This window comes from Pteronotus mesoamericanus, unplaced genomic scaffold (genome assembly GCF_021234165.1).
Source record: "Pteronotus mesoamericanus isolate MK-2021 breed Mesoamerican mustached bat unplaced genomic scaffold, CSHL_Meso_final contig_55, whole genome shotgun sequence".
NCBI classification, from domain to species: Eukaryota; Metazoa; Chordata; class Mammalia; order Chiroptera; family Mormoopidae; genus Pteronotus; species Pteronotus mesoamericanus.
In genome coordinates, this window is record NW_026555198.1 from 9,130,386 (window position 1) to 9,142,532 (window position 12,147).

General features: G+C 36.8%; 1 protein-coding gene across 1 annotated transcript; it reads left to right on the forward strand.

Moving 5' to 3' along the window:
• Positions 1-8,488: 8,488 nt before the first annotated feature.
• On the forward strand, positions 8,489-10,890 carry NAP1L2 (nucleosome assembly protein 1 like 2). The gene has a single exon (XM_054579544.1). The coding sequence runs from the start codon at positions 8,763-8,765 to the stop codon at positions 10,167-10,169; it is 1,407 nt and encodes a 468-aa protein (XP_054435519.1). The 5' UTR covers positions 8,489-8,762; the 3' UTR covers positions 10,170-10,890.
• Positions 10,891-12,147: the final 1,257 nt, after the last annotated feature.

Below are 12,147 nucleotides of genomic sequence, written 5' to 3' on the forward strand. Positions count from 1 at the left end.
TCACATACTCCCTGCACACAAAAGCCCTGGGCCGGACGGTTTCACAGGAGAATTTTACAAAACATTTAAGAAAGAGCTAACCCCTGTCCTTCTCAAACTATTCCACAAAATCCAAGAGGAGGGAAGACTCCCAGACTCTTTCTATGAGGCCAGCATCACCCTGATCCCAAAACCAAATGAAGACCCTACAAAGAAAGAAAACTACAGGCCAATTTCACTGATGAATATAGACCGTAAATTCCTCAACAAAATATTGGCAAACCACATCCAGCAATACATTAAAAAGTTTATCCACCATGATCAAATGGTATTCATCCCAGGGATGCAGGGATGATTCAGTATACGCAAGTCAATAAACGTAATACATTACATAAATAAAAGAAAAGCCAAAACCCACATGATCATCTCGATAGATGCAGAAAAAGCATTCGATAAGGTACAGCCCCCATTTATGATCAAAACACTCAGCAAAATGGGAATAAATGGGGCATTCCTCAATGTAATAAAGGCCATATATGTAAACCAACAGCCAATATAATACTCAACGGGCAAAAACTAAAACTTTCCCACTAAGATCGGGAACACGACAAGGATGTCCGCATTCACCACTTCTTTTCAACATCGCATTGGAAGTCCTAGCCACAGCAGTCAGACAAGAGAAAGAGATAAAAGGCATCCAAATAGGAAAGGAGGAAGTAAAACTATCATTGTTTGCAGATGACATGATAGTGTACATAGAAAATCCTGTAGGCTCTACCAAAAAACTCCTCAACCTATAAGTGAATTTGGCAAAAGAGCAGGATACAAAGTCAATATTCAGAAATCAAAGGCATTTTTGTACACCAGCAATGAAATAGAAGAAGAAATCAGAAAAAAAAATACCATTTGATATAGCAACAAGAAAAATAGAGTACCTAGGAATAAATTGAACCAAGGAGGTAAAAGACCTGTACGCAGAAAACTACACAACATTGAAGAAAGAAATTAGGGAAGACACAAATAAGTGGAAGCATATACCGTGCTCGTGGATTGAAAGAATTAATATCCTCAAAATGTCCGTACTACCCAAAGGAATTTATAGATTCAATGCATTCCCTATTAAGATGCCAATGACATATTTCACAGAATAGAACAGACATTTCAAAAATTTATGTAGAACCATAAACGACCCCGAATAGCTGCAGTAATTTTGAGAAAGAAACACAAAGTAGGAGGGATCACAATACCAGACATCAAACCATACTACAAAGCCACTATACTCAAAACAATCTGATACTGGCACAAGAACAGACCCATAGACCAGTGGAACAGAATAGAAAGCCCAGAAATAAGTCCAGGTCTCTATGGACAACTAATATTTGACGAAGGAGGCAGAAGCATAAAATGGAGCAATAACAGCCTCTTCAACAAATGGTGTTGGGAGAGCTGGACGGCTACATGCAAAAAATTGAAATTGGATCATCAGCGGACACCATATACAAAAATAAACTCAAGATGGATAAAAGACTTAAATATAAGTCGCAACACCATCAAAGTCCTAGAGGAGAACATTGGCAGGAAACTCTCAGATATCCCATGCAGCAATTTTTTCACTGATATGTCTCCTAAAGCAAGGGACATAAAGGAAAGAATAAACAAGTGGGAGCTCATCAAAATAAGAAGCTTCTGCATGGCTAAAGAAAACATCAGCAAAGTGAAAAGGGAGCCAACCCTATGGGAAAACACATTTGCTAATGATGCAACAGATAGAGGTTTGATCTCCAAGACATGTAGAGAACTCACTCGACTCCACTCCAAGAAGCCAAACGATCCAATCAAAAAATGGGCAAAGGACCTGGGCAGATGCTTTTCTAAGGAGGAGGTACAGAGGGCCCAGAGGCATTTGAAAGAATGCTCGGCATCACTAGCCATCAGAGAAATGCAGATCAAAACCACCATGAGATATCACTTCACGCCGGTCAGAACGGCCATCATACACAGATCAACAAACAACAGGTGCTGGCGAGGCTGTGGAGAAAAGGGAACACTAGTACACTGCTGGTGGGAATGCAGACTGGTGCAGCCACTATGGAAAGCAGTGTGGAATTTCCTCAAAAAGCTGAAAATAGAACTGCCTTTGGATCCCGTGATTCCCCTGCTGGAACAATACCTAAGAATCCCAAAACGCCAATTCAGAAGAACCTACGCACCCCAATGTTCATAGAAGCACAATTTACAATAGCCAAGTGTTGGAAGCAACATCAATGCCCATCTGTAGATAATTGGATCAAAAAATAATGGTACAATTACACAATGGAATACTATGCAGCAGAAAGAAAAAAAAGAAGTACTAAACTTTGCGACAGCATGGATGGAACTGGAGAGCATCATGCTAAGCGAAATAAGCCAGGGGGCGAAAGACAAATACCATATGATCTCACCTGTAAGTGGAACCTAACCAACAATACAAAGATGCAAGGAAAATATGACCAGCAACACTGAAAGGAAAAGAAACCAACAGAGACAAGAGGGAAGGAGGGAGGGGGGCGGGGTCAAGGAAGGGAAGGGGAAAGTCAAGGAACATATAGCAAGGACTCATGGACAAAACTAAAGGGGAAGAGTTGAGGGAGGGAGGGGCAAGGGAAAGTGGTGTGGGGAAGGCAGAGGCAAATATATTTGAAAAAATAATTAAATTAATTTTAAAAATGTTTAAAAAAAGAAGCTCTAAATGATACAAAAAAGACAAAAATATGAAGATTTACTAATAGTTCTAAATAATACATTTGTGTGCCTGGAAAATCCAATGACTAACAGCATTTTTTTTTTTATTTGGCAATTGTTCTAATTTTCTTCCTGAAGAATAAATTTGTGAAATTTGCCAAGAGCTTTTTGAAAAAGAAAAACAAGATATGCAACATATCGGTGGAGAATATTGCAAAACACATATGTGATAAAGGACATATGCAGAATATGCATAGAACTCATATGTACCTCAGTAATAAAAGGCTATTAAAAACTAATAAAAATGGACAAAAAATTTGAAGACATTATGCAAAGATACATATGAATGGCTAATAAACACGTGAAAGAAATGGTCATTAGAAAAATATAAATTAAACCACAATAGGATATAATTCCTTGCCCTACAGAATGGTTAAAATGAAAAAGAATTGTACAGAATGAGAATTAACATTAAATGTTCCTGCAATATCATATTGGAATTGTGAGTACATTCTAAAACTCATCAATGGTGATGGTTGCACAACATGGTAAATTTAATTAAGAAATCATTGAATTGTGCACTTGAAGAGGGTGCATTACATGCTACATAAAATATGACCCAATATAGTTACTTTAAAAATAAATAATTTTGACATGAACATTATCTTACATGCCTTTTTATGCATATGCCTAAGTGTGAAATTGTTGGGTCCTTGAAGAAGTATATGTTTAAGTTTAGTAGATAGAACCAAATAGTTTTCCAAACTATTTGTACCAATTTACATTCCTGGTAGCAATATCTGAAAGTTCCTGTTTCTCTTCATCCTTGCCAAAGACTGGAATTCTTAGCCTTTTTAATTTTAGCCACTGTTAATTCTCTTTATATAGTAATCATTCATTTTACCTATATATGTATGTTATACATATTTTTTATTTTTTAAAAGATTTTATTTACTTTTTAGAGAGAGGAAAAGGGAGGGAGAAAGAGAGAAACACTGGTTGGCTGCCTCTCTTACACCCCCAAGTGGGGACCTGGGTCCACAACCCAGGCCTGTGCCTCTGAATTGAACGAGGAATTGAACAGTTGCCCCTTTTGTTCACAGTCTGGTGCTCAACCCGCTGAGCCACACCAGCCAGGACTGTGTGCTTTACATATTTCACCTATTTTTGTTTAATGCTCACCTTATAATATTGTTTATATTTTTGTTGGTTTGTTTTTTTCAACATTGTTATTGTAGTAAAATGTATGTAACATAAAATTGACCATTTTAACCAGTTTTAGATGTACAGTTCAGTGGCATTAAGTACAATCAAATTATTGTGTGAGCACCATGAACATCCAGACTGTTTTTTTTAAACAAAAAATCTGTATCCATTAAACAAAATCTCTTGTTTTCACCTTCTTCCAGATTCTGGAAACCACCATTCTACATTCTGTCTCCATGAATTTAACTGCTCTAGGTGTATCAGATAAGTAGAATCATACATTTGCTTTTTTGTGTGTCTGGATTATTTGACTTAGCATAATGTCTTCAAGGTTCATTTATGTTGCAATATATGCCAGAATTTCCAAGAGGGTACTGGAAATCTCAGAGGGAACACTTTGTAAAGTATATGATTATCTAATCACTATGTTGTGCACCTGAAATTAATACAAAATAATATTGAATATAAACTGTAATTTAAAAAATGTAAAAAATAAAAAATAATTCCTTTCTAAGGATGAAAGATATTTCATTTTATATATTATATATAATACATATATAACACTTCATTTATTCATTTTTTGTCAATAGACATTTGGATTGTTTCCACATTTCAGCTATTGGAAAAATGCTGCTATGAACATAGGTAGAAAAATATTTGTTTGAGACACTGCCTTCAATTCTTTTGGTTATACTTCCAGAAGTAGAATTTCCAGATCATATGTTAATTCTATGTTCACTTCTTTGTGTACCCATTAAACTGTTTTCTACAGTAGCTGCATCATTTTACATTCCTTAACAATGCATAATGTTTCAAATTTCTGCACATCCTGGCAGAAACTTCTTATTTTGTTTTAATTTTTTTGATTATAGCTATTTTAATGGGTGTGAAGTGGCCTGCCACTGTGGTTTTGATTTGAATTTCCCTAATTAGTGATGACCAACATTTTTCACATGCCATTTGCATTTCTTTTTTGTAGAAATGTCTGTTCAAGTCCTTTGGCCATTTTTAAATTATTTGTTTTTTTCTTCTTGTTGTTGACTTGTAAATGTCCTTAATATATTCTAGATATTAATCCTCTATAGGATATATGATTTGCAAATATTTTCATCTGTTCCATGTGTTGCCTTTCAACTTTACAGATAGAATCCTATGATGCAAAAAAATGTTTTTAACTTGAACAAATTCTGTTTATCTATTTTTTATTTTTTTACCTATGCTTTTAGTGTCATATACTTTTATGTAATGAAACACATAATTTCCTTTATGGCTTCTCTAACTGCATTTATGACAATGAAAGATACTTCAGCCTTAAAATTAGATGAATAGAGTTTCCTCTGTTCTTTAACAGTTTTGCTTAACCGTATAACATTTAAAAAACAATGGATTTTTCTACCCTGACTGGTGTGGCTCAGTTGGTTGGGAGTTGTTTCCCCAAAACAAAAGGTTGGTGGTTCGATTCCCAGTCAGGGCACATGCCTAGGCACATGCCAGGGTTTGGTCCCTGGCTGGGGTGCATGCAAGAGGCAACAATCAATGTTTCATTCCCTCTCTTTCTCTTCCTCTCTCTCTAAAAATAAATAAATAAAATCTTAAGAAATGCATTTTCTTTTAAATTTACATTCTTGGAAAATATTTAAGGACATTGGAATGTGTTCACGAGAGAAAAAAATTTATAAAAGAGTCTATCTAGTTTTATTTTTAAAAATTCCAGCCTAAACATGACACATATATAAACAAGTTAGACTGAAAGGACCAAAATGTACCTTGGTTCTATCACGGTAGTGAGATTACTAGTTGATTTCTGTTATACTCTAAGAATTTTCTCATTTTCTAAATAAAAAAATTAGCATATATTGTATTTATTCTCAGAAAAGTACAAGGAATGTTGCAACTATAGAACCAGAAAAATAAAACTTGGAATACAGAGAACTAAATTATGGAACTATCAGAATGATACATGAGCCTGAAAATTAAATTTTGTAATTCAATTTTCTTAGTAATACAGAGATGAAATGATTTAAAAGGAAAACTTTAACTACATAATAAAAGAATCTGTAAATATATACAATAATATCTTAATTTTTGATCCAATCATCTACTGATGGGCAATTAGGTTGCTTCTAACACTTGGCTATTATAAATTGCGCTACTATGAACATTGGGGTGCATAGGTTCTTTTGAATTGGCGTTTTGGGATTCTTAGGGTACAGTCCCAGCAGGGGAATCACGGGATCAAAAGGCAGTTCCATTTTCAGCTTTTTGAGGAAATTCCACACTGCTTTCCACAGTGGCTGCACCAGTCTGCATTCCCACCAGCAGTGTACTAGGGTTCCCTTTTCTCCACAGCCTCGCCAGCACCTGTTGTTTGTTGATCTGTGTATGATGGTCATTCTGACCTGTGTGAGGTGATACCTCATGGTGGTTTTGATCTGCATTTCTCTGATGGCTAGTGATGCCGAGCATTCTTTCAAATGCCTCTGGGCCCTCTGTATCTCCTCCTTGGAAAAGTGTCTGCCCGGGTCCTTTGCCCATTTTTTGAATGGATCGTTTATCTTCTTGGAGTGGAGTTGTGTGAGTTCTCTACAAATCTTGGAGATCAAACCTCTATCTGTTGCATCATTAGCAAATATATTTTCCCATAGGGTTGGCTCCCTTTTCATTTTGCTGATGTTTTCTTTAGCCGTGCAGAAGCTTCTTATTTTGATGAGGTCCCACTTGTTTATTCTTTCCTTTATGTCCCTTGCTTTAGGAGACATATCGGTTAAAAAATTGCTGCGTGGGATATTTGAGAGTTTCCTGCCGATGTTCTCCTATCGTGCATTTACACAATGGAATACTACACAGCAGAAAGAAAAAAAGAACTACTACACTTCACGACAGCAGGGATGGAGCTAGAGAGCATTATGCTAAGTGAAATAAGCCAGGGGGCGAAGGACAAATACCATATGATCTCACCTATAAGTGGATCCTAACGAACAAAACAGAGATGCAAGGAAAATAAGACCAGCAACACTGAAAGAAAAAAGAAACCAACAGAGACAAGAGGGAAGGAGGGAGGGGTGGGCAGGGGAAAAGGAAGGGAAGGGTCAAGTCAAGGAACATATAGCAAGGACTCATGGACAAAGCCAAGGTGGGGAAGGATTGAGGGAGGGAGAGAGGGGAGGGGGGCAGGGGAAAGTTGTAGGGGGAAGGCGGAGACAAATGTATTTGAAAAAAAATAGTCGCTTTTTTCTCCCTTGCCTTTAAATTTTTTTCTTGGTTTACATTTTCCTATCTTCTTACTTTCAACCTTTTTATTTCACAGTTCTTTTAAATGTGTACTTTTTAATAAAAAAATCTAAACAGGATTTATCCTTGCTATTGTAACATGATACAGGTCATTGTTTAAATCTGAAAAATAGTTCAAATATTAAAAAATTGTTCATCAATAATCAGCATTGCAATGTGGACAAAATAAACATCACCAATGATTCCTAGTCAGAGGAAATTCTGTAATGACTTCATAGTATTCCATTTTAGGAGTGCTATATCATGTATTTAACCATGCCTTTATTGCTAACATTTAGATTATTTTCAGTAACTCAAAAGTGTCAAGCAAATGTTATGACTTTTTAAAAAAGTATTACTTTATATTTGAGTATTTCTTTTAAAAACTCCTTAGAGCTATAAAGCCAGCAACAAGAAAGAGTGAGTGTCAAATCAGTATTAGTACTGGGTTACGGATAAGCCAGGCAACTGGCTTACAGTCTTCACTTTTTAAATTTTTTAATGTATATTTATTTATATTTTTCACTTCTTTATTGTGTTCACTTGTCATACAGTTGGATACAGCATTTTGACTCTTAATCTCAGAACCTCTTTGACCCTAACTCCCACATACCCCCCAACCACCAGTCACCAACCCAGAGAGTTTCAAGTATTTCCCATTGTAAATTACTGCTCACTTTCATTGAGCTTGTGAAAAATACAGAAAAACAGATTATAAGATATTTAAATCACCTGCAGTTACACCACCCTGAGACCAGCATTGCTAGTTGTTTACTTGTTTTCCTTTTAACCTCTCTTTATAAACTCCTCTACTACCTACCACTCCCTTTCCCAGAGCCCAGGGCTAAAATCGAAGGGACAGAGTTAGGATGGGTGGATGCTTTGTCCTTTCCCCTTGTCCAACATTTTAGTTACAATTTTCTTTTGGTTCTTTTGAAATTACAAGAGTATAATATCAGTTGAAAATTGAAAGGATAAACTAATAAAGTATGGGTTTCCGGAAAACTCGGGGAGGGGGCGGCTGGTGGAGGATAAGGGGGAGGTGAATGAATCAGCCATATTCTGGGAAGGTGAGTGGAGTTGGAAACTTGATAGATCTAATAATGTATTGGCTCAGGGTTTGTCAATTACTACAGCCTAGCAAATGAGGTTAGGGCAGAATTGTGGGGGAGGGAGCGAGTGACGCAGCAAGCCATTGGCACCAAGAAAATCTAGCCAAGAGACAGCGGCGTTATCATTTTGCAGCACCATTTTTTTTTTATTGGAACCAGCTGCTGTTTTCAGAGGTCCACCCACTGCGGCTCTTTGCAGTCTTTGGCCTGCTCCTGCAGGACGCGTCACAAAGCCCATCGCGATCTTCTGCACCCCAGCCCAGGTCATCGCTGACTCTGCCCGGGTCTCAACCTCAGCACCGCTTTCATCCCAGCAGCAGCCTCAATCACTGCTTTCACACACTAGCCGCTACTGCTAGTTCCACGTCTGCCACAGGCACCGCGGCTTCTGATATTCGGTGAGTCTTTCCCTGCGGAGGTCAGATCTCCTGATCTTGGAGGTACCCACATTAGGCGTGTACTGTTCTTTGAAAAATGTCCAAGTCAGCCGACCACAAGGAATTTTTAGAATCCAGGCAAGAAGAGGCTGGTAATAAGGTGATGGTGGAGGGGCCGGGGAAACTGCTGGAGAGCGGTGAAAATGCCGCAGCTCGGCCTGGAGATGATGGGGAGCGCGGTGAAGAAGCCGCCTCTTGGCCCGGGGAAGAAGGGGGAAAATGTGAAGATGCTGCTGGGTCTGGGGAAGGCGGGGTAAAAAGTGAAGATACTGATGAGGACTCAGGCCCAGACCGTCCAAAAGGACTTATCGGTTATCTTTTAGATACAGACTTTGTTGAAAGTCTACCTGTCAAAGTTAAGTACCGTGTATTAGCCCTCAAAAAGCTTCAAACTAGAGTGGCGAATCTAGAATCCAAATTTCTGAGGGAATTTCATGGAATTGAGAGAAAGTTTGCTGAAATGTATCAGCCCTTGTTGGAAAAAAGACGTCAGATCATCAACGCAATCTATGAGCCTACGGAAGAGGAATGTGAATATAAATCAGACTATGAGGACTATGATGATGAGGAGATGTATGATGAGGAAGAAATTTGTGGTAATGAAGAGGGTCTGGTACATGAGTACATGGATGAAGATGATGGTTATGGGGAAGATTATTATGATTATGCTGTTGAGGAGGATGACAATGATGACGACGACAATGATGATGATGATGACAATGATGACGATGATGACATTGAGGCTACTGGGGAAGATAATAAAGAAGATCCTAAAGGAATTCCTGATTTTTGGCTGACTGTCTTAAAAAATGTTGACACAGTCACTCCTTTGATTAAGAAATGTGATGAGCCTATTCTGAAGCTCCTGACAGATATTAAAGTGAAACTTTCAGATCCTGGTGAGCCTCTCAGTTTCACACTGGAGTTTCACTTCAAACCCAATGAATATTTCAAAAATGCACTGTTGACAAAGACCTATGTGCTGAAGTCAAGGCTAGCATTTTATGATCCCCATCCCTATAGGGGAACTGCGATTGAGTATTGCACAGGCTGTGAGATAGACTGGAATGAAGGAAAGAATGTCACTTTGAAAACCATCAGGAAGAAGCAGAAACATCGGATCTGGGGAACAATCCGAACCGTCACTGAACATTTCCCCAAGGACTCATTCTTCAATTTCTTTACTCCTTATGGAATCAGTTCAAATGGAAAGGATGGCAATGATGATTTTTTACTTGGTCACAATTTACGTACTTACATAATTCCAAGATCAGTATTATTTTTCTCAGGTGATGCACTTGAATCTCAGCAGGAGGGGGTAGTTAAGGAAGTTAATGATGCAATTTATGACAAAATTATTTATGATAATTGGATGGCTGCAATTGAGGAGGTTAAAACCTGTTGCAAAAATCTTGAGGCAACGGTAGAAGACATTGATCGCTAAGGCAGAGTCTACATGGCCCTGAAATTAACAGCCTTATATATCGTTACTCAAAATAAGTTAGTCTTGTGTTCTGAATTTTCTTAGAGTGTTAGTTAAAGCATATGTCTCAGAAATATAAAAGATGTTCAAATACTAATTCATTTGACCTTGTATTTTAATAGTAGAATGCTTTTAAGAAATGTAGACTGTGGTAAATAATTTAAGTAATTAATATAGTGTGGTGTACTTTAATCCTTCTGAAGTCCTTTTGTCATGTAACTATTAATCTGTGGCTGTGAATAATACCCAGACTGCTAAATGAGATCAATGTTTATTTGGAAAGAAAATCTGGGAGAACCCACCTAAGGTTTTGTTTTTGGTTTTTTTTTTTGGCTGTTGTTTTTTTATGTATTAATGTTTATTCAGTCCTTTAGCTAATGGATTTAATTTTATTGTGCCTGTTTCATTTTGCAATAAAAATGCAATGGAATTTAAAATTTGAATGCTTAAAAAGAAGCCTGCATATGGTTAAGAATTTCAGGCAAAACCAACTTTATTGTTAATAACAGCTTGTTCATTGGCTCTTGTGTTATGTGATCATAATAAATAATGAAACTTAGTCATATTGAGGTTATTGTTTATCAGTGAAGTGTTAATCACAGTATTTTCAAAAGATTGACACATATTGTTCTGTGTAATTTTGTGAACTATAATTACAGTGTATAATTTTTACTTTCCTATAGTACATTTAATCATTCATTGAAAGTGATTACCATTTTGAAAAGATTTTTCATGTTCTTTCACTGCAAAATAAAATGAATAAAAATGTCAGTGTTTTATGTTTTAAAACTGATCTTTTTTCTGGTTATAAAAGTATTATGTTAATTGGAGGATATTTGGAAAATACAAAAAATACACTAATTAAAATGCATACTTCCACTCCTCAAAGATAAGCACTGTTAATGGTTAATGTTGTCATTTATTTTTTACTGTTATTTTTCTATGTTAGTAGAAATTTTCTAAGCAAATTTACTAACACTATACTTAGATATACAAAGAAAGTGTAACTTTTTATTGTTTACAACTGATTTAGCCTTAATCCTGAGTCCACCTCTACCATCCAGGATTGTAGAAAAACAAAAAACTCAAATTTAACCAATCCAGTAAACTCATTACTATTTAGTAATTCAAACACTCTGCATAAACAAAAAGGTCCTATATGTTAGTCTATATTTCAGATTTAGCTACCCTTTTACCATGTTATCTGGATGCATAGGGTCTTATATTGCTTTATGGCATTCGTGGGGGTGGGGAACATACACTGACTGGGGACAATGGGATGTGGTTGATCAGAGAGCTAACTTTGTTTCAGAGCTGCTTTGCCTTCCTCAGGTGTGAAAACCCAGAGATTTGGCTTTCCCCTTTGGCAGACTCTGTGAAAGTCGCATCTATCCCTCTGGGACAACAGGAAACATCTTTGTGCACAGGTGCATTTGCACACTTGTGATTATTTTTCTTTTTAAACTTTGTCAATTACAGTTGACATTCAATGTTATATCAGTTTCTGGTGTACAGCACAGTGATTAGACAGTCATATACTTTACAAAGTGGTCCCCCCAATATTTTTAGTACCTACTTGGCACCATACATAGATATTTTTATAATATTTTTAGTATTATTATTAAATTTTAGTTATTTATTTTTTAGAGAGAGAGAGAGAGGAAGGGAGGGAGAAAGAGAGAGACAAACATTGATGTGAGAGAGAAATATTGATTGGTTTCCTCTCATATGCACCCCGACAGGGGATCAAACCCCCAAACTAGGCATGTGCCCTGATTTGGAATTGAGCCAGCAACCTTTCGCCTTATAGGATGATGCCCAACCAACTGAGACACACTGGTCAGGACACTTCTTATGATATTATTGACTTTATTCCCTATGCTGTACTGTTATATCCTCATGAATATTTTGTAGCTACAGATTTGTACTTCTTAATCCA